At 43.5% G+C, this 24,330-nt stretch overlaps 1 protein-coding gene across 1 annotated transcript; it reads left to right on the top strand.

Moving 5' to 3' along the window:
• Positions 1 to 1,641: 1,641 nt before the first annotated feature.
• SLC5A8 (solute carrier family 5 member 8) lies at positions 1,642 to 23,501 on the top strand (the record flags this gene model as incomplete). Its single annotated transcript, XM_084305976.1, has 15 exons — positions 1,642 to 1,974; positions 4,022 to 4,087; positions 7,010 to 7,061; positions 8,092 to 8,159; positions 8,997 to 9,151; positions 10,137 to 10,277; positions 14,471 to 14,600; positions 15,590 to 15,678; positions 16,310 to 16,422; positions 17,729 to 17,796; positions 18,085 to 18,171; positions 18,954 to 19,153; positions 19,997 to 20,100; positions 21,957 to 22,042; positions 23,370 to 23,501. The coding sequence occupies 15 exons, from the start codon at positions 1,642 to 1,644 to the stop codon at positions 23,499 to 23,501; spliced, it is 1,824 nt and encodes a 607-aa protein (XP_084162102.1).
• Positions 23,502 to 24,330: the final 829 nt, after the last annotated feature.

Here is a 24,330-nt window from a genome sequence, read left to right as displayed (position 1 = left end):
TGACAGCAAATGAGGACAACCACCTCACTACGGCAACCACCTAAGGTAATCAATAGCTCAATAGACTAATTGGTAGGGGTATAGAGTAAGTTTCTTTCTTGTTCTCTCCCAGCAGGCCATCTGGAAGCTGTTACTCATTGTATAAGTAATTACAGAGGAATTGGGCCAGAGACAGACGCCCTAACCTGCTCCGGTGAGATTAGGACATGCTGCTTGCACCACAGTGGCTGGCTTCTGTATGTTCGGGGACACTTCCACTCCCAGATGGGTGTCTAGAGGCCAGGTCAGCTCACACATGATTTCACAGCAGCACAGCTCAGCCTAACAGCCCTGCCAGCCCAGCCTTCCACCTGCACCCCCTGCTTCCAACATGCACTCAGAAATACCTGCAAATGGCCTGCCAGATGCAGAACTCCCAAGGAGATAAATGAGCTCCGTGAGCTGGGCTGGCTGTCGGGTGTCTGGTCAATCATTTGTCTGCCATAGGGAAGAAGCCTGCTAAAAATGGTCCCAAACTGGTCAGATTCAGGCAGGAGGGCGTGCCCTGTGCTGAACCCAGAGAATTTGCACCAAAGACCACTTCCAGCGAACCCAGCTGTAGATTAGAGCAGGGCAAGGCTGATCAGAAAAGAGCCATAAAAGGAAACTCCAGGATTTTTATTCTCAACTTGGTGCCATCTCATGCCAGGAAATCGCCTCCAGCGGAGCACTTTGCCAAGGCACAGGGGAAGCCTGAAAGCCTCTGCGCAAAGCAGCCGAGCCCTGCTGCAAGGCATGCAGCTGCCCAGCTGCCAGGCCAACCTTGGCCACCTTTGGCATCCTTACATCGCAATCCCCCATCAGGGGCTGCTGACACACGGCACGGTGGCCAGATGTAGTGTCAGCTGGTTTAGTCCTGGATGTGCTGCTAGCCGTGGAGCCAAGCACACATCTCCACCGCACAACATCCCTGGCCTTGAAACCCCCAGATGGTTTTGGTGCATTACCCTGTGGATCAGATAAAGGGAGCCCCATCTGCGATATCCCTGCGCACTTTGACTCTTGAACCTGTGTTTAGCTGAGGAGCGAGAGCAACACTTCCGCGAGCGGAACGCCGGTAGCAGGGCTTCCCTACCACACAGCCTTGGCAGGTCTGCCGACAGATCCCAGTTAGCAGCTTACCTTCCAGATTGCTCAACCCAGAGAATATGCATGGAATAAAACATATTCTCGCCGTCTTCGTGTGGGGCGATGGTGGCGTGTCCTAACGGAGAGAGCTAGGGGACACCACCCCGTGGGGCGAGCTGCCTTCCCTCAGAAACCCGAGGGCTGCGGGGGCTGAGGGAAGGAAAAAGGGGAAGGAAGAAGGGAAGGAAGGAGGGAAGGGAAGAAGGATGGAAGGAGGGCAGCGGGGGCGCGCCTCCCCGTCTCACGGCCCCGCCGGGCGGGCGGGAGCTCTGCGCCGTGCCCCGGCCGCCGGGATCGCCGCCCCTTGCTGCTCGGCGGGGGCGCGCACCGCCGCGGGGAGGAGCGGGCGCCGGGCCCTATAAGGCTGTCCCGGCGGCACGGCCCCGGCTCTCGCCGCACGCACACACACACACAACACCGGGGAGAAGCCCCCTGTGGGTCTGTGTCAGGCCGTCGGGCGCTAGGGCAGGTGGCATGGGGCGCTTCAGCGTGTGGGACTACGTGGTCTTCGCAGCCATGCTGCTGGTGTCGGCTGCCATCGGCATCTACTACGCGTTTGCGGGAGGGGGGCAGAAGACCTCCAACGACTTTCTCATGGGAGGCCGCAGCATGAGTGCCCTCCCCGTCGCGCTGTCCCTCACCGCCAGCTTCATGTCGGCTGTCACGGTGCTGGGCACCCCCGCTGAGATCTACCGCTACGGGGCCATCTTCTGCATCTTCGCCATCACCTACGCGCTGGTGGTGCTGTGCAGTGCCGAGATCTTCCTGCCTGTCTTCTACAGGCTGGGCATTACCAGCACCTACGAGGTAAGGTGGAGCAGCAGGAGCCTTTCCGCAGCCTTCAGGGAGCTGGGGGCCCTCTCAGCACTGCTCTCTCTGTGTCTCCTCTCACGCTCTTTCCCAGCTCCCCGCACTCTGTGCTGCCCCGTATCCCATGTCTCTCCCAAGGACAGGCTGCAACACGCTCTGTCCCCAGATCTGCCCACACGGCCTCTGCAGAGAGGAGATGCTCACCCTGCTGCTGCAGCTCAGGAGCTTTGCACCATGCCAGATCTGTTTCCTCACTCCAGGTGCTCAGTTTAGCGGTGGTTTAATCCTTGTGCAGCTTGGTTGGTGACGTGTGGTTAATGATGTGTAATTAATATACCAAGAGCATCTAACATACAGAGTGCATCCAACATCAAGAGCATCTGACCTAGCAACCAGAGTTCTCAATTCATGCTCCCTCCAGGTAGGCTTCTAAGCTCAGGGGCAGCCACAAAAGTCCCCCACTGGCACAGTATATGTCTGTGCTGTTCCTAGAGATTTTGGGGAGACACCTGCTGCAGCAGTAGATGTCATTTCCATTCCTTGAACAGTGAGATCAGCAAGTACTCTGTCTGCAAAGTTTTTTTTGCTTTCACCAAACTATGGCTGAACTGGTCTTCAACCCTGAATGTAAGTTTTAGCTACAGCTAGCAGTGCAAAGAAATCTGGGGTGGTAAGACACATCACAGGTCGAGTCTGACTCTTTTTGGGCGAGGAAGCATCTGGTCAGGGCTTTCTTCTGACACAGAAGGTCCATGCAACCTCTTGATCTTGCATGGAAGATGGTTCCTAGCTGCAGATTTGGAGGCAAATCGCTTTTCTCACAGAGGGTGTTAGGGAAGGAGCATCAGTGCAGGTGAAAGTCCTTGGATAGCTACTTTGGTCTTTTGTATTTTATTACACTGAGCAGGGGCGTTGCAGCACTGAAGGCTGAAAACAAGATTTCTGTTGGTAGATTTAGATAAGAATTCACCAACAGAAATAACTGGTGGCTTCCAGTGCATTTTAAACTACTAATCTTTGGACTTGTCACTTGTGATATTTAAAATACGTCCCTTCTCATTAAAGGCTGTTAATTATGACTAGAAACTCACTGATAATCTCAGGGTTTAGTCAGGGTAACACACCTATAAAAGATACACATTCTATCTGCGGACAGAGTTCAGAGATCAGACAACCTTTTACGTCCATCTGGGGGTTCAGGATTGCTTCCTGGCATGAACATGTTTACAGATCACAATTTAAATGGTCACCACATGAGTGAGCTCTCTAGATTTTTCAGTTTTTTTCTGTGTCAAATTAACAGATTGGCAGGTAAAGGAGATCCCTTTTGTGCCACCACATGCCCTAGGGGGTTGTTAGGACAGAGGGTGGAACGAAATCTGCCCTACAGTGTGACAAACTCATTCAGATGTTGTGTGCTCCCAGGCTGGACAAAAAGTGAGGGTTCCTGTTTTGAGAAAGGCTAAATTTCCACTTACTAGTAGAAGATGGTGAGCTGCCTTGGGCAGCAGAAGGTGAGGTTACTGTGGAGCAAGAAACCGCTGGCCACTGAAGACCTTCTGCCCTCTCTCAGCAGTCTAGATGGATATGTGTAATGCTGGAGTTTCCAAACCGACTAAGGCTCAGGCATAACCGTAATGTTTTTCTTTTCACTCTGATTTCACAATGCAAACAGGTTCTGTTGTTTGCTGGAACGTCGTTATGAACGTTGCAGAGTGCAGAGCAGGTGCTGGTCTTTGCCAAGTCCCAGCGCGCAGCTCCCTGCCTGCAGAGTGCGCTGAGGCAGTGTAGCACCAATTTCCTTTTGGGGGGCTCTGTCACTGACTAGCTGATGTCTATGTCACCTGCTCACGTGTGGTTACCTAGCAGTGAGGTCTGAAGAAATATCAAATGAAGTTGAAAGAGATATCCATCACAATTATACTAAGTTTTGTCCATTAATGAAAACAAAACAACACTATGCCCTTTCTGTATTGCTCAGTGCTTCACTGTAGTCCTGCCAATAATGGCAAGTTCTGATAAATATTTGTTTTTTCTTTTGCAGTATTTAGAGCTTCGATTCAATAAATACCTGCGGCTCTGTGGAACGGTCCTCTTCATTATACAAACGGCAAGTAAACCTCAGAGCAGTTCTCTGGTCCTTGTAGCCACCAGGACTGTCCAGCTCAGCATAGCTGGCTGTTTCTCTGAGCAGCTGACGCAGTCATCACAGTGCACAGGTGACTGGGAGCAAGGCAAAGAAATCTCTGCTCCAAAGTATGCAGTGGATGCTGGGCTGCCTGCCCCAGTGGTCTCCCCAGGCACTGCTGAGCACCCGGAGCAGTCACTTGGCATCAGCGCCCATGCCAAGAGACAAGTGACCCTTCATGTCAGGGAAACAGCATGTAAAGGAGTTGTTTGCCTGCCCTCTGCAACAAGTTCAAAATGTAAATGTGTCCTTATTACCTGCCGCGGCAGTTTTTGTCCTGTGGTTTGTGGATTCTGGGAGTCTGACTAATTCCCAAGGGTCTGTGACAGGTGACAAGGAAAACAAGCTGTCAGGAGCCTGTCACTAGCAGTACAAGGGTTTGCACCACTGCTGGGAAAAACCTGGGCGTCTGCAAACAAAAGTTGCAAATCACTGCCTTAGGGAATGTCAAACTAAAGCAGTCCCTGCAACTTTTCTTGGTGTGGTTTGCTGTATCCAGCCCGTTCGGTGAGTCAGTGTGAGACCACAGCTTTCAGTGGTCTCACTGAAAGTGAGCACAGTGGTACAGTGAGCATGTGCCAGATGCTGTGAAACACCAGCGTGAAAAATATGTTCTGTTCACAGTTATGAAGTGGATCTTTTGTGGAATTCAAAGCAAGAATGAATATAGAATTAGAAGGCTTTTCAAGCTACACTTCTGCTTGTTGACCTTTTTGGTATTTTTAAGACCCACTATGGGAGTTTTAGGGCAATCACAGTTGTACCACTAAGATAGTGATCACTGAAATGTTAATTTTTTATGTAAACAGTGCTGCTTAGCTGGATTTTGTGGATACACAAATTCATAGGAAAAGTGGAGTGGTAGCATGCATGAATCATGGTGGTATTTCATGGGCAGAAATGAAGACATCACAGTTGAGTAAGTTGGAACAAACCAAGTGTAATCACGTAAAGATCAGAAAAATAATTCTATACAACTTAAATATGTATACAAGGAAATTCACTAATGATCTATAGCTGTCTTTCTGTGCCCAGCACTAACAATTTAAATAACCTGAATCATTAAAAGAATAGGGAGGAAAGGGAACTCCCTAAGATCCTAATGGTATAATTTTAACCATTCTGTGACTATTGGCATGTGTTTAAAAGAAAAATAATAAGGATATGTAGCAATACAACCTGAAAAATTAATGAAGATATGGAAAGATTGTTTTATCTTTCTTGCTTCAAATGACACAAAAATGTGATCGTATTTGCATCATAAAAGCTAATTTCTGATGGTTCAAAGCTTCTGGCACTCATTTGTCTCATACAAGGAAGCCCCTTTCTTGTGGTGACTCTTAGTGAGTGGGATTCAGCAGCCCACGCTGATGGTCACTGCATGGGCAGAAGTCACACAGAGAGAAGTCACACACTTGACGAGTGTCAGTACTTGTTGGTTATGAAGTGATGCAGCTGTTCCTGAGGGGAGGTTTGTCAGGGCTGGGAGCTCTCTGGGCGTGCAAGCTGAGTGTGTAAATCTGGAGAGGACTCAGAGCATAGAGAGAAACAAGCACGTGCACACACACATGGGCAGCTGTGGGCTCTTTCCCTGGTTTTCCCACCATCAGCAGATGTTGATCTCTTATCAACAGGGGCAGATGCTGATCTCTTCTTCCATGGTAGTCTCACCACCCTTTCTGGCCTGTGCTTGTACCAGGCACGCAGCATGGGGCCAGGGTGATGTGGTAATGCTGCGTGCAGCCGACCCTCCATGTTCATTGCTTTCCACAGCTGCATGACCACTCCCTGTACCTCTTGGCTCGCCTCAGCATAGCTGCTGGCCATGTGGCAGAGCTCTGCCACGGGGACTGGATTTTTCCTGCCCAAAAGCCACAGCAAGTGGTCCACCCGTTAGCTATCCTGTGCTGGATTAGCTGGGTTGGACTCCATATTTGCAGGAAGGGCAAAAGCTTGCTGAATTCTGGATAACTTCTGATTCTGCTGCACTTCCATGCCCGGGTCCCACTGGTATAAATCAGGGAATCAAAAGAGTTCAATCATGAGAAGCTGATGCAAGTCAGCTCAGCCTGAATTTAGATCCCTTGAATCAAGACCGCTGACCTTCACAGAAGTCATCTGCTCATTGCAAGCTGTATTGCTCAGATCCATGCCACTGCTGAGCTTGTCCTGGTAGTTCGAGGCAATGGTGAAAAGGCACTTAAAAAATAAACATGAAGAAATTATAGAGGATACCAGTGTATGAATCCCGCTTAGCTCTTAAAAGTGGATAGAGCAGCTCTTTGATTTGTATATATCTTCCTGTATTGGGTGAAAATCAGCTGATGATCATGCATGGCTTCATCTTACATCAAGGACTGTAAAACCTTATAATGCTATCCATAATGCCTAACTAATGCTGTATTTCTTGTTCTTATTCATGTGCATTGCAGTTGCATACTGAGAGGCGTATTGATCCCAAGACTGAGAAAATAAATTGTAATAGATTCCTTGGCAAACCATGTGTAAACCTAACCAATTTCCTTTTGCTCTTGTTTCTGCAATATGACTGCAGTTTTAAAGCAATAAAACAAGTTAATTATAAGAGCCAGGAAAAACTGAAGGGGAATTGGGTATTTAAGAGTCACTGTGGTACTTGTTTTAAGCAGACTAAGTTGTGAGACTGCAGTGCTGGTTAGTATCAGACATACATCTTCTAACAGTTTAAATTATTTCTCAACAGTTAAGAATTTAGGAAATATAGGCTGGATAAGTGCTTGAAGAGAAACCATCTCAGAAACCTGTCACCTTTTCCAGGAATTTACGATTCTTCTTTTCATTTTATATCTTTTTTTCCCCATCTAGACTTTATACACTGGCATTGTCATTTATGCTCCAGCGTTAGCACTAAATCAAGGTAAGATGACCGTACTACACTGTTTTCTAAGTTATAGTTTTATTCTGCACATAGCACTGGCGTGCTTTTCTTTTTGTAATGCTCACCAAAAGATACAGCTGAAGGATTGGCTGTGAAGTCTTCCAGGATTTGTTGATCCTGATGGGAACACTGATAGAAAGCCTCCCAGCTGTAATCCTGCTCTCTAATCCTGGCTGTAAAGAATTACAGAAGTGGCTCAACAAAAAAATCTGCTCTCACTTACTCCAGTTCTCTCATGCTGTCATTAGGTCATGGCTATACTCAGAAAACATGAAAAATTAAGTATATTTTGAAGGAATGGACAGGATAGGATGCATTATTGCCATTTTTTGTTCCAGAATGACTTATTGCTTTGAAGATGGGCTACATTTATTTTTAAATGGGGGAAAAGCTTTCACAGGGAGCCAAATGAAACTTTTAACTAGGCACAATTAGTTTGTGTACTTGGCAAGAAAAGCCAATAACAAAATGAAAATAGAAAAATTAATTGTTTTGGCTAGAATGAAAATCACAATCTTTTTTTTTTTCTTTTTTTTTTTTTTTTTTGTCTATTTGTTTGTTTGTTTTTGGCTTGTTTGTTGAACAAAAAGGAAGAAAAAAAACAACGCTGCCTGCACTGGTCTCCTCTGGTGTACGAGTCCCACATGCTTTGTGTCCTTGATGCTGATACTTGACCTGTAATTACAGGCCATAACAAACTATGACCTAGCTAGAAGCAATGTTTTCCGTGAGCTTTGCTGCCGTGTTTCCCGTTAACCGGGGCTGTCTGTTGGGGAGCCCCACAGAGCCGTGCTGGGCAGCACGTGAGTGTGTCAAGCTCAGGCACTGACGGGAATCCCCTGGTTCAGACACGCAAATCTTTTAATTGCTTTTTTTTTATTACTTTCTACTTTTGCATTTAACTTATTTCGATTTGTCTGCAGAAACCAGATTGGTGTGAAAAATAGACCTTAAGTGTTTTGTCTCCCCAGTGCCTCCCTCGTACTAATGTCCTTTCACTCTTTTTCAGTCACGGGCTTTGACTTGTGGGGTGCCGTGGTGGCAACTGGTGTGGTCTGCACTTTCTACTGCACATTGGTATGTTGGCTCTTCAGCTGAGGGAAATGTCTTTTCCTCTCACCATTCACATCAAATGTAGAATTTATTGAAAAGTCACCTAGTAACTGGGTTGCCCCATTTCACAGCACAGCTGCAGCCACAGAGACTTCACCCAGTGACTTCTCAGGAGGCAAAGGCAGCCACAGTGTGACTCAAACCTTTTCTGTTTTGATATATTCAAAATGCTGTTATTGCTGAAATAACAGCAAAAAGATAGATTTCCTTCCTAAAAATCCTCCTATGACTTTTCTGCTAGTCTTGTAGAGTTTAGATACGGAATTTGTCAAGCACTGCAACCATAATAGTCCAGGCTTTTATGGACAAGAACCACTGAAAATAATAAGTGCCTTATGAAATGATTGGCCTTTAGATCACTGCTAGTTGACCAAATGCCTAGAAATGTGTAAATGAAACCTCCATGACATATTTTTTTTTTTTTATATTTTAATAAATGTGAATGGTGTGCCTTCTGTAGTTAGTCTTACTATATGAGCAAGATGAGCACAGTCTGATCATTAATCTTTTGATACAAGCGAACTTCTGAATTAGGGGATATGATAAAGGAAATACTGGCTTAACCTATGTGTATGGCCACTGTAATTTTTAGTGCACCTCACAGAAAGACCAGCATGTCTTGAACAGATTGCAGGATGCAATTTCTGAACATCCCAATACAGAATTATCTCTGTTCAGGGGTAAAACGGAATTAATCTGTCATGCATAATCTGTATAGTAACATTGCTCTTAGCTGCATGTGGGTGTAAAGCAAGAGCACGGCTGCCCCGTTGTATCTGATATGTGCTGTTCCTCACGCAGGGAGGTCTGAAGGCAGTGGTGTGGACAGACGTTTTCCAGGTTGGAATTATGGTTGCTGGATTCTCATCTGTGATTATACGAGCAGTGGTAGTTCAGGAAGGAATTGGACACATTGTAAATGATTCCTACCATGGAGGACGACTGAACTTCTGGGAGTGAGTTTGTACTTGCAGATGTTGTGCCTTTTTATTCTGACAAGTAGAGTCCATGTGGGGAGGGGAGTTGGGACCCAAATTTTACATAATTTTTAACAAACTTATGTAGTTTGATGGAGATATTTTAGGGCTAACACCATGCTAAATCCTGTGAAGAGCAAAATCTTTTTACTTTGTCAAGTAAGTGTCTTAAGGACGCATTTTGGATTCCACCAAATGTGAATGGGTATATTCATCAGGTCTTTCTTTACCAGGTTCTTCAGTAAATAATAATTAATCTAAGGATATTTTTTTCTTCTCATAAACAGTGGTTGTTCAACCTTTTTGGCTGAACTGCAGTGTTATGCAGCATTGCTTCTTCCCCCAGTCATAGAATTCACAGATGGAAAAAGAAAAGGAATAAAAGCGTGTAATAGGTGAATTAATACTACATTATTCACCAAGCGAAGCACTTTATAATGTTTAAATAACACTATTAAAGTGTCATTTAAAAAATATTCATGCCATTTAAAATCTGTTCTTCACTTAGAGCTAAATCAGCAAATTTTTTACAGAGTCTCTGTCTACAAAGGCTGGGCATGCAAACACACCTTTGTATTGGTGTTAGACTCATGTCCTTCTAGATAAGCAGGCATATTAGACTTTCTACTGGAACTTCATTTCATCACAATAGTCACAGAAATCATACTGCTCTACTTACAACTAGAGTTTATAGGCAAATAAATTAGTTAAAATTCACCTTTGGATAGACCAGAGTTTCACTAGGTCAGGATTTCAGCTCCGAGTTTAAAATCTGCTCTCTGTGATTTCATGTAAAGGTGGAATATCAGAATATTCAAAATCAGGCCAAATTAGGAGAGTTTATTTTAGAATTAGAGGAAATCTTTTCTCCTAGTCATTAAAGTCTTCTGATAATGAGTTTTCCATCATTTTTTTTCCCCAAGTTCCATTTCATTTTTTTTTTCTTTTTCCCCTCTCATTGTAGCTTTAATCCTAATCCTTTGCAAAGGCATACCTTCTGGACAATTGTCATAGGTGGAACCTTCACATGGACTGGCATTTATGGTGTCAACCAGTCCCAAGTACAGAGATACATTGCATGCAAAAGCAGGTTCCACGCAAAAATGTAAGTCTGTTTACAGTAACTCTTAATGTCTTAATTTAGCAATGACTGTTCTTTATAGGGGAAACTTTTTTATAAACAGTGTTTTTTGCCTCTATAAAACCTATTTGTAAAAGGTAACAACTTTTGCTTTCTGCTTTGTGGACCAGGTACAAGACAAATCATCACAATAAATGCAGATATTTGAATTACATATAAATGACTCTAACGTTCAGCTTTCTGCCAGACTGTTTCACTGTGCCACTATTAATGCATACAAATAGCTGCATTAAGTTTATATGCAACCTAAAGACCAAATAATATAGTACTTACTTGTGCTGAAGCCTTATTAAGACAGCATCTTGAATTGCTACTCTACTAAATATAACCAGTGTGGGGAAATTTTACCTCAGTAAAACCTAAAAGATTTTTCCATACCAATGGGTGTAAATGTGAGAAAATGTAGGAATGTTTTATTCAGTGATAAAATTGTTGGGGAATCATATATTTTGTTTTCTCAATAGTCTTGACTTTTTCAATGGGAATTCATTATGGACACTGGCAGAGAGTTCTGTTTTCGAGTTTATATATTTCTGATCAGTCTTTATTCTAGAACAGAGTATATTTACTAACTCTGTTATCTTACCTTTATCTTCAGTGTCATTCCCATAGTTTACAACTCTGGATGTAAGAATTATTGCCAAGTATATATAGTATATTTATAGGAGAAGTATATAAATACACATTGTAACTGTCACAGAATCACAGAATCACAGAATTTTCTAGGTTGGAAGAGACCTCAAGATCATCGAGTCCAACCTCTGACCTAACGCTAACAGTCCCCACTAAACCATTTCCCTAAGCTCTACATCTAAACGTCTTTTGAAGACTTCCAGGGATGGTGACTCCACCACTTCCCTGGGCAGCCTGTTCCAGTGCCTCGTCCCTAAATTCTGTAATGCAGTGATATGTGGTAGAGAAGGAGTTTTATGAAGGTTTTCTCTTCATATAGTCAGCAAAATGCCCACAAAATCATGTAAAATTTAGAACTGAAATATTTTTGGTTTCGGCAATAATGGAAATTATTTCCTGTCATTTGTGCTGCAGACATTTATGGTGCTCATCGTCAGCCACATCTCCAGTGTACAGTGCCACATTCCCAGCACACCATGTGGCTTCTTCACAGCCCCTGGCATGACTGTGTACAGGGGAACAGCTGCATACGTTGTGCCCAATCTGTGTGCCAGTGAGACTGTCCTTCCCAAGCACCTGCTCTACTTTGGGCTATGGTCCAGTCTTGCACCCTCCCTTCCCTCTTTGTGAAGGTGTCCCAGAGGCAGCGTGGCCAAGGGGAATGTGGCACCATGGCAGTTTCTGGGCTGATTTTCTGGGCTGTTGCAGTGGCTTTGACCAAGATTGGAGGCTGTCTGGTTCTGGAGGGTTTAGATGGGATTCAAGAGTTACGAATAAAAGTACACATTTATTTGTTTGGTCTTGATGATCCTGAAGGTCTTTTCCAACCTAAATGATTCTATGATGCTATGACTCTACAGCCCATACCATATTAGTGGTGGCACAGCCTTAATTGCTGGAGTAATCTCCTGCTGGCGTGGGCAGCTGAACTCCATGGCATCTTTCTTGTGCCTCTCTTGCATGGAGAAATCTTTTTGTATAATGGTTACGGTTTGTTACAGCTGTAAACGCTGTCATTCTGTGATGATTATCTAGTTCATTTGCAAACATAATTAAACACTACTGGCAAGTTACATTGGTGGCCTGCACCTCTTGTTGCCATTTAATCTGTACATAGAAGTGTCAAGTGTCATCGGGTCAAAATAATAAGGCTTTGCACCTCCATAGCATTTATTGTAAGGCTTTACTTAATAATAAATCAGATCTGAGGAAGTAATTCTTTCATGGGTCCCAACTTGTGGGCTGCAGGAAGGCCTTAAATGATGGCACAAAAGTAAGAATTTTCTCAGGCTGTGGGAAAAGATTTCGCCCCATTCAAGAAACAAACCAATAGGTATGAACACATGCTGTCATCCTCAAACAGTGACTAGGCAAATCAAATAATGCTTAAATATGAGCAATATCAGGCACTCAGAGCAGGAGAGGTACACTTTCAGAAAAATATAGGCTACCAGCACATTTTCCTCTACTTTCTTTTCAAGGTCATCAGCTGTCATGTTGCAGTGCTAAAATCTTAGAGACAGACTGAAACAACCAACCACCAAAAATAAGCCTTGCACAGTCACAGTGCCTTCTTCACCCAAACTCCACCTCATGTTACTCATCCAGAATTAATGGGAACACCTCCCTCCTGCTACAATAATTATGCTACAGTGCTTAGTCATAGGGTGTACCAGGAGCTAGAGCTGTAAATCAGATGAAAAACGCAGTTTTCTTTTCACTGTCAGACACTGATGCAATTTAAAAACAGGAATTGCTGGATGCAGAGAATTTCTTTTGCTTTCGTGTGTTTCTCTTGACTTTCTAACCTTTACTACAGGCTTTAGACTAACACTGCTATTGCATTTATTTAAAAGTTTTACGTTGATTTAACTCATTGGTTAAATTTTGATCTGTATCAGCTTCTGAGTGCCTTATGTCAAGGTAGATTATGCCATGCCAATGCAGGAACAGCTTCAGGTAAATTGATGCTGGACATCCAGCCAATATGTGTCTATAAGAAGGGGACTACTTTTTACTACTTTTTTACTACTACTTTTTACCTACTTAGCATAGAGAGAAATTTAAAGTGCTGCTAGTGCTGTGTTTCGATAAGCACTAATTGCAAATATGAAGCATAAATGCAGAGTTTTCCCTTCTGTGTTATCCAATCAGCCTTTATTTACATAGGTCTTTTTATGAGTTTACATTGTGCTTGCCAATAATTTTTCAATGGCATAAAACTGCTGGCTCATCTAGTTAACCTATACTACTGCTTTCTAAAAATATGTATTTCAGTGCCTGACAAGGTCTATAAAGTTATGTTTACTTCTTCATTCATCCTGATGATCCTCTGGAGCAGTCCAAAGGCTGATGCTCCTTGCCTTCCTGGAAACTGAAAGCACTAAAAGGCCCACTGCAGCAGTGCAGGCATGGATATGTTTGCACAGATACCAAAGGTCCTCCAGGGATCCACCCAGCAGAGGTCTTAGTTGGCACAGGTCTAGTTTATGTGATCTGTCAGGCAGTTCAATCTCTATCAGCAGATGATACGCAGATAACCAGGAGGCCACTGCTGGAAAGGAACGCTGTTTTCCAAGGCCAGGCTCCCTCTGGGTGTGTTTGCTTGAACTGACGACATTAGGTGAGCCACAACTTGAAGAGCTTTGTGAACCAGGAGTCAACAAGAGCTGAGAAGCATCTGAGAACAGGAGATAGGTAGAATGGAAAAACCTTCATGGAGGGGGCTGTGGGGTGGGGAACAGCTGGGGGAATGATCTGTTTTTCATGACCCATAGAGGTTGCCTGTTGTGTGTGGCAAAAGAAGCTCACAACCACACATTTCTTCTCTGTCTCTGTGTCAGCTGTAGCTCCCAGAAGGACATGGGGAGGGGATGGGATTCTTTGACTCTGTCAGGTTCCAAGGGGGTAAATTAGTAACGGGGAAGTTCTGGGGTCAGACCTCTTGATCTCTGGAAGTGGAAGCTGGAAGTGGCTCCAAAGCAGGTCCCAGGACAAGGGAACACGTGCCTTGTTGCTGCCTTCCATGGAGGCTTTGCTGGGAGGAAACGGTGACTTTGTTGCTTTATGAGCATGATTCCAGCATTGTGTAAGTGTGGTAGTGCAGCTCCAGAGGCAAACGATTGGTGGTGCTGATTAAAGGTACCCAACACTTTGATCTGGGGCACCCCACCTTGCAAATCTATCTGGGATTTGTCTCTGCCAAGGGGCGTGGTGAGGGGGAAAGTGTTTTCTTGCCAGCTGCCTGTAAAGTAAAACTTGTACACATGACGAAGTATATGGATTGCGATATCACTGCCATCATCCCTTGAGTAGACTTTGTCAGAGGACAGGTGCTGAGACTGCTACCAAGAACAAAATCACGTCACATGGAGCCATGCCATGATTCCCGTTCAGGTGGGCAGCCACATGAGGCATGGGCACCTGCTTGCTTGGCTCTGGAGGGGACTTGTGGTCCAGTCTTTTAATTGTAGCATGGGGGGATGTCTAACTCTAACATGTTGTGTCCATGCATGTTGGCACAGGTCCCTCTACATCAACCTGGTGGGTCTCTGGGCAATCCTGGTCTGTGCAACGCTCTGCGGACTGTCCCTGTACTCCATCTACAAGGAATGCGACCCCTGGTCAGCAAAGCAGGTGTCGGCACTCGACCAGGTACAGCCCCGTATCTCAGTGGGTAGCAAGGGGCAGAGGCATCCTTCCCCTTGAGAAGGGTGATAAGGAAGCAGCCACTGAGAATGTGTAGCCATTCTGGTGGGTTCAAGAGCTTGAGGATGGGAATGAAGACATGCCAAGTCTATATTGTGTGTCTGTAACACAGGGATTAAGTTTAGACCATGGTGGGAGGGAATACCTGGAGAAGGCAGCAGACCTGTCTTCAGGACCCATCAGTCCCAGCATCTCCTTGGCTATCACAGACCTGCAGATCTTTTTTTTTGTTTGTTTATGCCTCAGATAATTGCAGGCTCTGGACAAATCCCCATGGACAATAGCTGGAAGGCGAGGAAAGGAGCAGAGATAACGGAGTATTGGAGGCAGGACTTAAGGATAGAGTAAGATGAGGTATGGAAGGCCAAGATGGATACCTGAAGAGTCTTAGGTGCCTCCTTTCAGTCAAATTATTTTGGTGGAACCTAGAAGTAAGATACTACAAGACTGACTTGTTGGTTAAAAAAAAAATGGTTCACAGGCAAAAAATCTTAAAATATGTATCTTTTTCCAACACTCCGATCTTGCAAAGGTCAACAGATGGCACACAGCTTCCAATATGGAAATAGTTCTAAGGTACCCTAAAGTTATTGGACTTAATCTGAAAACATTTTTGTGGTGTCAACAGCAGATACAATAATCTATTGATAGAGTGAAGTACAATCCAGACTACCTGCTGGTCAGTGCTAGTTACCTATACTGTCATCATTGGATATGCTCACCTCTGCTAGGTTGTCTTAACAGACTTGTCTGTGTCTCAAGTGGATGTTTTAAAAATCGTTTTCTTTGTAGAAAACCAATAACTAGTGCAAAATGGGACATTCAAAATTAGAAGAGCTAGGCAGAATGCCAGTGAGAAGGTTATAAAAAAATAATACAGGAAAAAAAGAAAAATTACAAGATAGTAATAATTCTTACACTCTTAATTTTTTCAGCTAATGCCTTACCTAGTGCTGGATATTTTCAAGGATTTTCCAGGAATGCCAGGGCTTTTTGTAGCTAGTGCCTACAGTGGGACATTAAGGTAAGTTGGATTCTAATGACTTTTTTTCTTTTCTTTTTCTTTTGTTCATGTTAAAGTTGCATTTATCCTAAAACTTCTGCATTTCATTTCCTTGTTCTTTAAGAAAAGCACTATGAGCTGTTTGTTGTTGCATCTTACAAATTCATAGTGTTCAATAGCAGTGCTCTGAGGTCCTAAGACTCAAAGCTGTTTGGAGTTCCGTACTAACAGCATGAAGAAATAGTTAATCATAGGTGATGTACAGAGCTAACAAGCCCTGTATCTCCGTGCTTTAAAGCCCCTCTGCTGTAGGAATTCTTAAATATTATAAACATGTAATTGTACAACATAGCTACAGTAATGTTTATAGCATTATACCACATGTAACAGATATTTTCATTGACTTCTCCAGCCCCATCTTTTCATTAAGATTTGCCTTGTCTTCACTAAGAGCAATTATTTTAAATGATTTTTGTAAGCTATTAACTGCATCACCTGCAGCAATAAGTCATTTCAACCAATACAGTGGTTGCATTTGTTCTCTGACACCATTCTAGACAGCAGCGGTTTCTCTCAGCCTAGTAATCCATCTGTTATCTGTGATTTCAGCATTTAAGATAAAAAAGAAATGTATAAATCTTGTGTTCTATAGCACAGTGTCCTCCAGCATCAATGCTCTGGCTGCTGTGACTGTTGAAGACCTTGTTAGGCCGCACTTCAGATCGCTCTCTGAAAAGAAGCTGTCATGGATTTCCATGGGGATGAGTATGTCTGGAAAATCTTTTCCACTTTTGCTTTGCAAAGTGAGGGCTTGATTCAGATATCACTTATGGCAGCATAAGGCAAGAGCAAGTGCATTCAGACCAGTAGGACTACGTTGCTTCATTACCTGGGGGAGCAGAGATCATCAGTGCAAGTTTTATGCAGAATGGGGAACAAGCTATTTCTAAAGAAAAAAAGAAAAAATCCATCATTTGATGTTTAAGCAGTAAAGCCAGACTGTCTATATATTCAATATTGATCTACAATAGTACAGAACCAAATGTCTTGGATTAAAATAGGTGCTATTTTTCTTTAATCTGTTAAAACCTAGAAGCACAGGAAACAGTTTTGTAACAAACCTTGTGAACAGAGCGATATGTGAACTACAGCACTCCAGAGAATGAACAACTTCACATCTTCCCTGATGTACCCTCAGACCCGCAGTCTGATAAGTGCTTGTGTTTAATGACCTTCCTTAGGGAAGAGGGTCAAAACTGGGCTGAGCAGATGGCTTACATCTCTGACGTACATTTGCTGTCTCTGCTGGTTGTACAGCCTGATACCAGCTGCAGGTGTGGCCCAAGACAGCATGTGTAATAGGTGTGAAAAAACACAGTCCCAGCACAGTGTCATAGCCCCTACCACAGAGCACAGCAGAGCGGTGACAGGTGCCAAATATGAAATATTTTCACCTAAGAGCAGTTTCTCCAACATTATTGCTCCAGTATTGTCATGAGCTGCCTGAGCTATCACATTAGCAGTGGGATTAACCTATTGCTTGCACCCTTTTGCAGTGTAACTCGACAGGGGTGGAGGTGGAGGAAACAAATGAGCCAGTGTTGTGGGTGCTGGCAAGAGGGGCTATGTCCTGGTAGCCCAGGATGTTCTTTGTCACACTGCCAGCTCCCGGTAATCTGCCATCAATCACTTTCTTGCTCAAAAGAAAAGCAAATTTATTCATTCAAAATAAGAACCACATCACAGGAGATAAGCTGAGAAATGTGAACAATGCATGGGGTATTGGCGTGATGGCTAATCCATATGGATCAATCCATTTAGGATCAAGTGCTTAAATAATCTTTAGTAATATACAGGAATAGGATTTTGTCACGTTTGCATCATTTCCTTTTAATGCAAACAGAAAACTGGCCATTTGGGCTCTTTTAGGAAAAAACAAAACAAAACAAAAAAGATGCTAGCAGGTTTGTTTTGGGGATGTCAGGGCCCTGCTGGGTTAGAAGGAAGCATTTCTCCATCTGTGGGCATTTTGTCAGATCATTCTGCACATCATTCTGCCTTTCCCACACAGGCCTGTTTTATGGTGGAGTCTGCATCGCTATGGCTGCGCTGGCATCTCTCATGGGAGCCTTGCTGCAGGTGAGTGTCAGGCTGCTTTTTCACGCCTGCATTGAATAATCCAGAATGAATTGTGTAAGGAAATAATTGCTGGATACCATTATGAGATTAATCTTCATTCTTTGTTTGTTAGTGGCCTCAAACAGCCTAAGCTTCCACGCTGAGCACCCATGTCACTATACAAAGTCCTGCCAGCTGAGAAGGACAATTAAAAACCCATAATTTCCTTCTTACCAGCTTCCCTTCTTGACCTGTTGGAAGCTTTAACTTTCCCTGCACAGCACTGAATAGACTCTCTTCCTTCCATAGGCAGCACTCAGCATTTTTGGCATGGTTGGTGGCCCCCTTTTAGGACTTTTTGCCTTGGGAATCCTCTGCTCCTTTGCAAATGGAATTGTAAGTACAAATTTAAAACCCTGTTGGACCAAAATTAATTGATAATTTTGGCTATGTCCTCCCCCCTCCACCCCCAATAATTTTGTCTTGGGCAGCACATATGTCTTTAATAATTTCCATGTGGATCTTTACCCTTTCTCACTTTCCACCTTGAAGTGATGAACCTCTTTAAATGACAGGCTCAATTGGATTGCTCTGCTAGAGTGCTTCAGTATCATGATATCAGCATTTCCAGAGGAAATGGCTACTCCATCAAAAATGTATTTGACCAACTCTGGGAGTATGGTCCATGGGTCAGTCTGAGAGGATTGTTATTTAGTAAGATTTGCTAGTCACTAACCTTTACGTTTTTACAGTTGTGAATTTTAAGTATATGCTGCAAAAAGAATCACTAGCTGTCACCCAGCAAACCCATCCAGAAGAGACTCTTGCAAAAACAAATCACATGAGGAAAAAGGGAAAATGCTTTTGTAGTCATTTAAGGAGGGCCTCAAATAAACCAGCTTTTTCCCCATACCAAACAACCCAAAGTTGTCCCTTGATTATAAATTCACAGTGGCAAAATAAAAAGTGATATGTTCAGGAGCCACAAGCAAACATTGTACTCCTCAAAAGTTAAATGAAGTAAATTCCCAGTTCTCCCCAACTGTTTATTTTTCGTATGTAGCTTTCAGTTTAGATTATTTTAAGTGTTTCTTACTTATCTTGTTTTTGTTGTTGATGTTGTTTTATGTATACTTCTGCATTCCTTGTAAGTCCAAGTTTCATTTTCTGTTTTGCAGGGTGCATTTGTGGGTCTTGTCACTGGCTTCGTTGTTTCTCTTTGGGTTGGAATTGGTTCTCAGATTTATCCTCCACTCCCAGAGAGGACTTTGCCACTGCCCCTCTCAACTGATGGCTGTAATATATCCATTTCAAGCAATCTGACTACATCAACAGCAAATCCATTAACAACAATTTTCAGCACACAAGCTCCCGAAAGGTATACAGGTTCCTCATCTGCGATATCTGCAGCATGTGTTTGATGTAAAACAACATAAACATCTGCCTAGCATTTGGGTTACTTCAGGAGAGACTATGATTGGTGTAATGGGAAAAATATAAGGGGTTTTCTTCCCTCTGCAGTTGCTGCATGTCTGTCTTTGGGCACTCACAATTAAACATAAAAATTACAAATGATAATACAGGGAACAGCTGGAACAGGAGCTAAACAAACATACTTCTAGAGATTCTTAGTCATTATACTTCAGAGCACCATATAATCAGCAATGGATACCCTGGTGCACACACAGGTGCCCAATATCCAGTCTGACAGACTACCTCTGACACAAGACCTCCAGCATGACTCGTGGCTGTAGGAAGGCAACAGAGCACACCGTCAAGGTGACCAAAACAAGATGTAAAATGAAGTGTGAGAATTGCCCTATTATTTCTGTCTGTTTAGAGCAGCACATGGCTGATGTCCTACCATATTTTTTTCTTTAAATAATACAGCACATTCTAAAGATGGTACCCCCTCGTCTGGATAGCTGGAGTGCTCAGCTCTGCACTAGATTCTGAGCAGAGACAAGACTGTCCTGTTTTACCTGCTCGGTCCCATGTTGCCTACTGCATTGACCAGTCTCCTCCCCTGTGAGAGCACTTCTGCAAGTTTTGTAACAGATTTTCAATGCACTTTTTATTGTTTGGAGGTACAGTACTAAGAGTACCGGCTCATTTCATTCAGAAAGTAGCTCTTTATTATACTCTGTCTGGAAACAGACAACATTTTCAGGTTGCCTGGAAGAAGAAAGCAGAGGTTAATTTTTTTCCTGCTCTTTTTCAGGCCTGTCCTGGCAGACCGCTGGTATTCCTTGTCCTATCTCTACTTCAGCACACTTGGGACACTTATCACGATAGTTGTGGGAATGATTATCAGCCTCCTAACAGGTACTAGTTCCACTGCTGAGGTTGAACATAAGTCTTAGACCTGTTTCACACTAAGATGACCAAATGGAGAACTGCCATTTCCGCACTCAGTGCCGGTGACTGTACTGCAAAGGCTGGATATTAGGAAAAGGTTCTTCACCAAGAAGGTGGCTGAGCACTGCAACAGGTTACCTGGGGAAGTGGTCACAGCACTGAGCCTGCTGGAGTTCAAGAAGCATTTGGACAACACTCAAACAAATGGTTTAATTTTTAGGTAGTCCTGTGTGAAGCCAGGAGTTGGAATTGCTGAGCCTTGTGGGTCCCTTCCAGCTGTTGCATGTTCTGTTGCATAAAGGCTCCCATCCTAACTTACATTTCCTCTTCTCAGGCCTTCTGAATCCTATGCTTGGTCTCTAATCACAGGAAAGATTACTTTAAATTTCTGAGGAGAAAGAAGTTTTAGCAGTTTTTTAACCCAAGGGTCAAAAAACTCTATCTGTCTTTCCTGTTCTGTTAGATCCCAGCAGGGTCTGAGGTTGGAGGGTAGTCCCTGAACATGGCAGCAACTTAAAGCAAGGAGATACACCCATGCTTCTTCTAGAAGACAAAAACAGTTTTACTTTAAGTGAGTTCAAAGCACTCAAGCATGCACCTGTACAGTGCATGCTTTTCACCACATTTCCCATGCATGTAGCAGAGTTGCAGACTGTGTGCATGTCAATGTTAACTCCTTTCTCAGTTGTCCTGTACTACTTGTGAAGAGGTAAAAGCAACGAATGAGACCAGGGACTCCAGTTCCAGCTTGTGGCCTTTCTGCTCTTGCAGCTAAGTGAGATGCAAACTGCACTTGTCATCTGCATTGTGCATGGCAGAAATAGCACAAAATTAGCTGCTCTCACAGCTGTCCCCACTACTCCTGGTCAGATTCCTGCTACATCACTCATCAGACTTTGGTGCTGTTAGAATTCAGACCTACTAGCCTGACCTATAACTACTTCAGAGATGAATTCTATTTTTCTTCAGGACTACAAAACTCCAAACTCAGCAGACAGATCGGCTTCCAGTACATTCCTTGTGCCTTACAACTAGTAAACACAAGATACACTTCTGCCATTTTCTTTTCCTCACAGGCTGCTGGAGGATTTGATCCCCTTTCTTCCCTCCGTCCTGTCCTTAGTTCCCTCACTGACATGCTTCTTTCTGCAAAGGCAAGGTTGAGCTCTGGCAGTGATGCTTGTAGACAAATTTCATTTCTTACTAGCTTGGGATCAGGTCACCCATAGTCACTCCACTGAAAGCCTCTCTATTGGACCATAAAACAAAGTGCAAAATCAGAGTAACTCAGTAAATCCAGATGAGAATTCCTCAGCCCAAGAAATAGAAACTCCAGAGAACCAACTCAACATCGCCCTGGTCTTTGTGGAACAAGATTCCATTTAATTCCCAGGTGATAGAGATAATTCCCAGTACCTACCTCTCCTCTCTTTCCCACGCACATACTCACACAGCAGTTCATCTTCCCTGCACTAAAAGTGCCCAAACATCCAACTATCCAACTAATCCCCTACCCTCCTTGGATGGTTGTCTCAGCATTTTACATATTTTTGCATACAGAAACCTGGGGAGGACCTAGAAAACTCTGAAGAGGGGCTGAGGCATTTCAAGTAGATCCTGAAGATCATTTCATACTTTGAAAGATGCAGGGGACACTTCATTGTAAAGAAATGATCCCTAAGGAAAGTAACATCCAGCCCGTGACTGCTTGATGGCTTTTTTTGCATGACTGTCCTGCTCATCTGGCTTGGTGCCCATAGCTGGGCTCTGACACATCATTCACATGTGTAAAATTGGCTGATTGAAATCTGCCTATTTTTTAGGAGGACTGAAGCAGAACACAGACCGTAAATTCCTGCTGACCAAAGAAGATTTCCTTTCCAACTTCTCACGGTCTAAATCGGATACAGTAAGTGTAGTTATTTATGCATCCTCTAATTTCAAGTAATCTCTCCTCCTGTGGACAAAGGCAAGCAATCCTTGGTTTATCTTTTCCCACCAGGATGAATAGCACCTGATGCTTTTAGGCAGGAGCACAGCACAAGGCAGGTGAGAGAAAAGCAGCTAGAACAGGCAGGGAAGCTGTGTTTGGCCACAGCTTGACTTCAGTAACAACAGAGTAGCAGCTGAGATAAAAGGGACAGTTGTTCTCCAGGTTTCTGCCAAAATACTCCCTCACTAGTCTTTTGGAAGCTGATCCAAGGCACATGTTGGACTCAGCAAAGCTTCCTTTGTTTGTAAACTTGTTCTCTAAATTCTTTTTTTTTTTTTTTTTTTCAAGATCAGCTACTGTTTGAGCAAAAGCATTTCTAGATAGACAGTGTATCTATTTCCTCCCTCCCTCCCTATGATACAAGAAAAGGGGAGAAATTGGGTAGAGCAGAATAACATCCCTTAGAAACGCTAACATAATACAGTTTTTAAAATAAACTAGAAATAACCCTTCAGGTAGTGCTATCAGGATGCTGAGCATGCAAGTTTGGATTTGCTCAGTGTTTTTTGAATACTGTAGTATGGCTAATGGTCATATTTTTAAGATGGTCCAGTTTGCAAAGTGTTTCTCCCCATGAAAATAAAACCTTTTAGTATGATCTCATCTATTTTAGTCAAACTAATGACTAAACTCTGATGTCTTCTGAAAAAAGAAGAAAAACCACCAAACATATGGAAGCTAATGTTCACAGCTAGTTTCTGTGTGGAGTCAGAAACAAGTGTCTGCCTGGGTAGCAAGTGGTTGGCATCACCACTAGCGCAGAAAGTTAATTACTGAGAATAAACTGAAAAATAAAACTAAGCAACTTTCTGCACATGGAGAGCTCAACATCTCATTATGATTAGTGAAGATCGAGCATCAAAGCAATGATGCATGTTAATTTTCTTTTCATGTCAAAGATAGGGCAAGGACCAAGGGTTGGGATCCAATAGCTCAGGGACGTGGTGGTGACAGAACACCAGACTTGAAAACAGCAATTAAAACTTTGCACACCCAAAAATGCTTTAGATGCTTTACAGGACAAGAACATTTTACACAACTAGCATCTTATGCAATAAGAAATTTTCCATACCCTTAGAAAAATACCAGCTGCTGCAATGAATAACTATGCTCTGTCAGCAACTGACATGCATTTTCCTGCAAGGCCTTCTGTAAATCGGGCCTGACTCTGCTTCCTACAGGTCAAACAGAGGAAAACTATTTCTTCCACTTCCCAAAATGGCTTTTGTCTTTTCTTTTTTAGGCAGAGAAAGTGGTAGTGTTGAGCTGGAAAACATCTACTAACGCAGCCGAAGGAACTGACAACCCTGCTTTCAGCCACATCGAAATGGATGTAGCAAGCGATAAGAACAAAGTCAATGGCCTTCACATATGACATGGGGCCATGTCAGCCCTCGAGGACAGTTTTGTTGACGTGAAGCACTGCTGACGTTCCTGTGCTGGGTCAGTTACCAGCCCTGCCGGGTTACAGGCAGGAGTCTGCTGAGCTTCGTGGTACTGTTACCCTTGCACAACCTTGACGTGAGTCAAGAAAGGAATCAGGTCTTTCCTGCTGCTCTCTCTCTCACTCTGGATCTTGGTGACAGGGCTTAAGGTGATGGTTCAATGTGAAATATTTACCTGATATTCTTGAGCCTCCTGGAAAATAGCTGCTTTGAATTTCAGTTCACTCTTGGGGTAAATTTTTTATTTGGGAAGAGCACTGTTCCATCAGACATGCTAGTTCTCCTTTTTTTTTTTTTTTTAAAGTCATTGGAAGTACAAGGAGGTAGGTACTGTAGGATCATTGCAGGGTGCATCAGATTGAAAGAAACAGTGGATCTTCTTTTGTAGCACAGGAGATGTGCTTATCTCCATCTGGTTGCTTTGCAGAACTGATCCTGACAGCATATTTATTTTGCTGGTTTTGTCCTATATATTTGCTTTCATTAAGCCACTCATTCTTTGGTTACCTGCATCTACTCCTGTGTGCTCACTGTTGGAAGCTACAAGAGTGTCTTTGGAGATGGGTGAAAGCAAGCATCACTAATATCTTGCTCTTTACTCCCTGACTGACTCTTCTGCCTTGTCTTCCCCTTCCAGAGCTGGCCCTCATGATAAAGTGAGCTATCTGGGCTTTTTATTCAGTGCCATGTAGCAGAACCACTTGCTGGCCAAAGACCACTCTTGTACTGGACTGGGTGTACTGTAGCAAAGATGTAAAT

This window comes from Netta rufina (genome assembly GCF_964035555.1).
Source record: "Netta rufina genome assembly, chromosome: 1".
Taxonomy (NCBI): Eukaryota; Metazoa; Chordata; class Aves; order Anseriformes; family Anatidae; genus Netta; species Netta rufina.
Note: the sequence above shows the minus strand (reverse complement) of the source record. Positions and strands in the feature narration are given on the sequence as shown.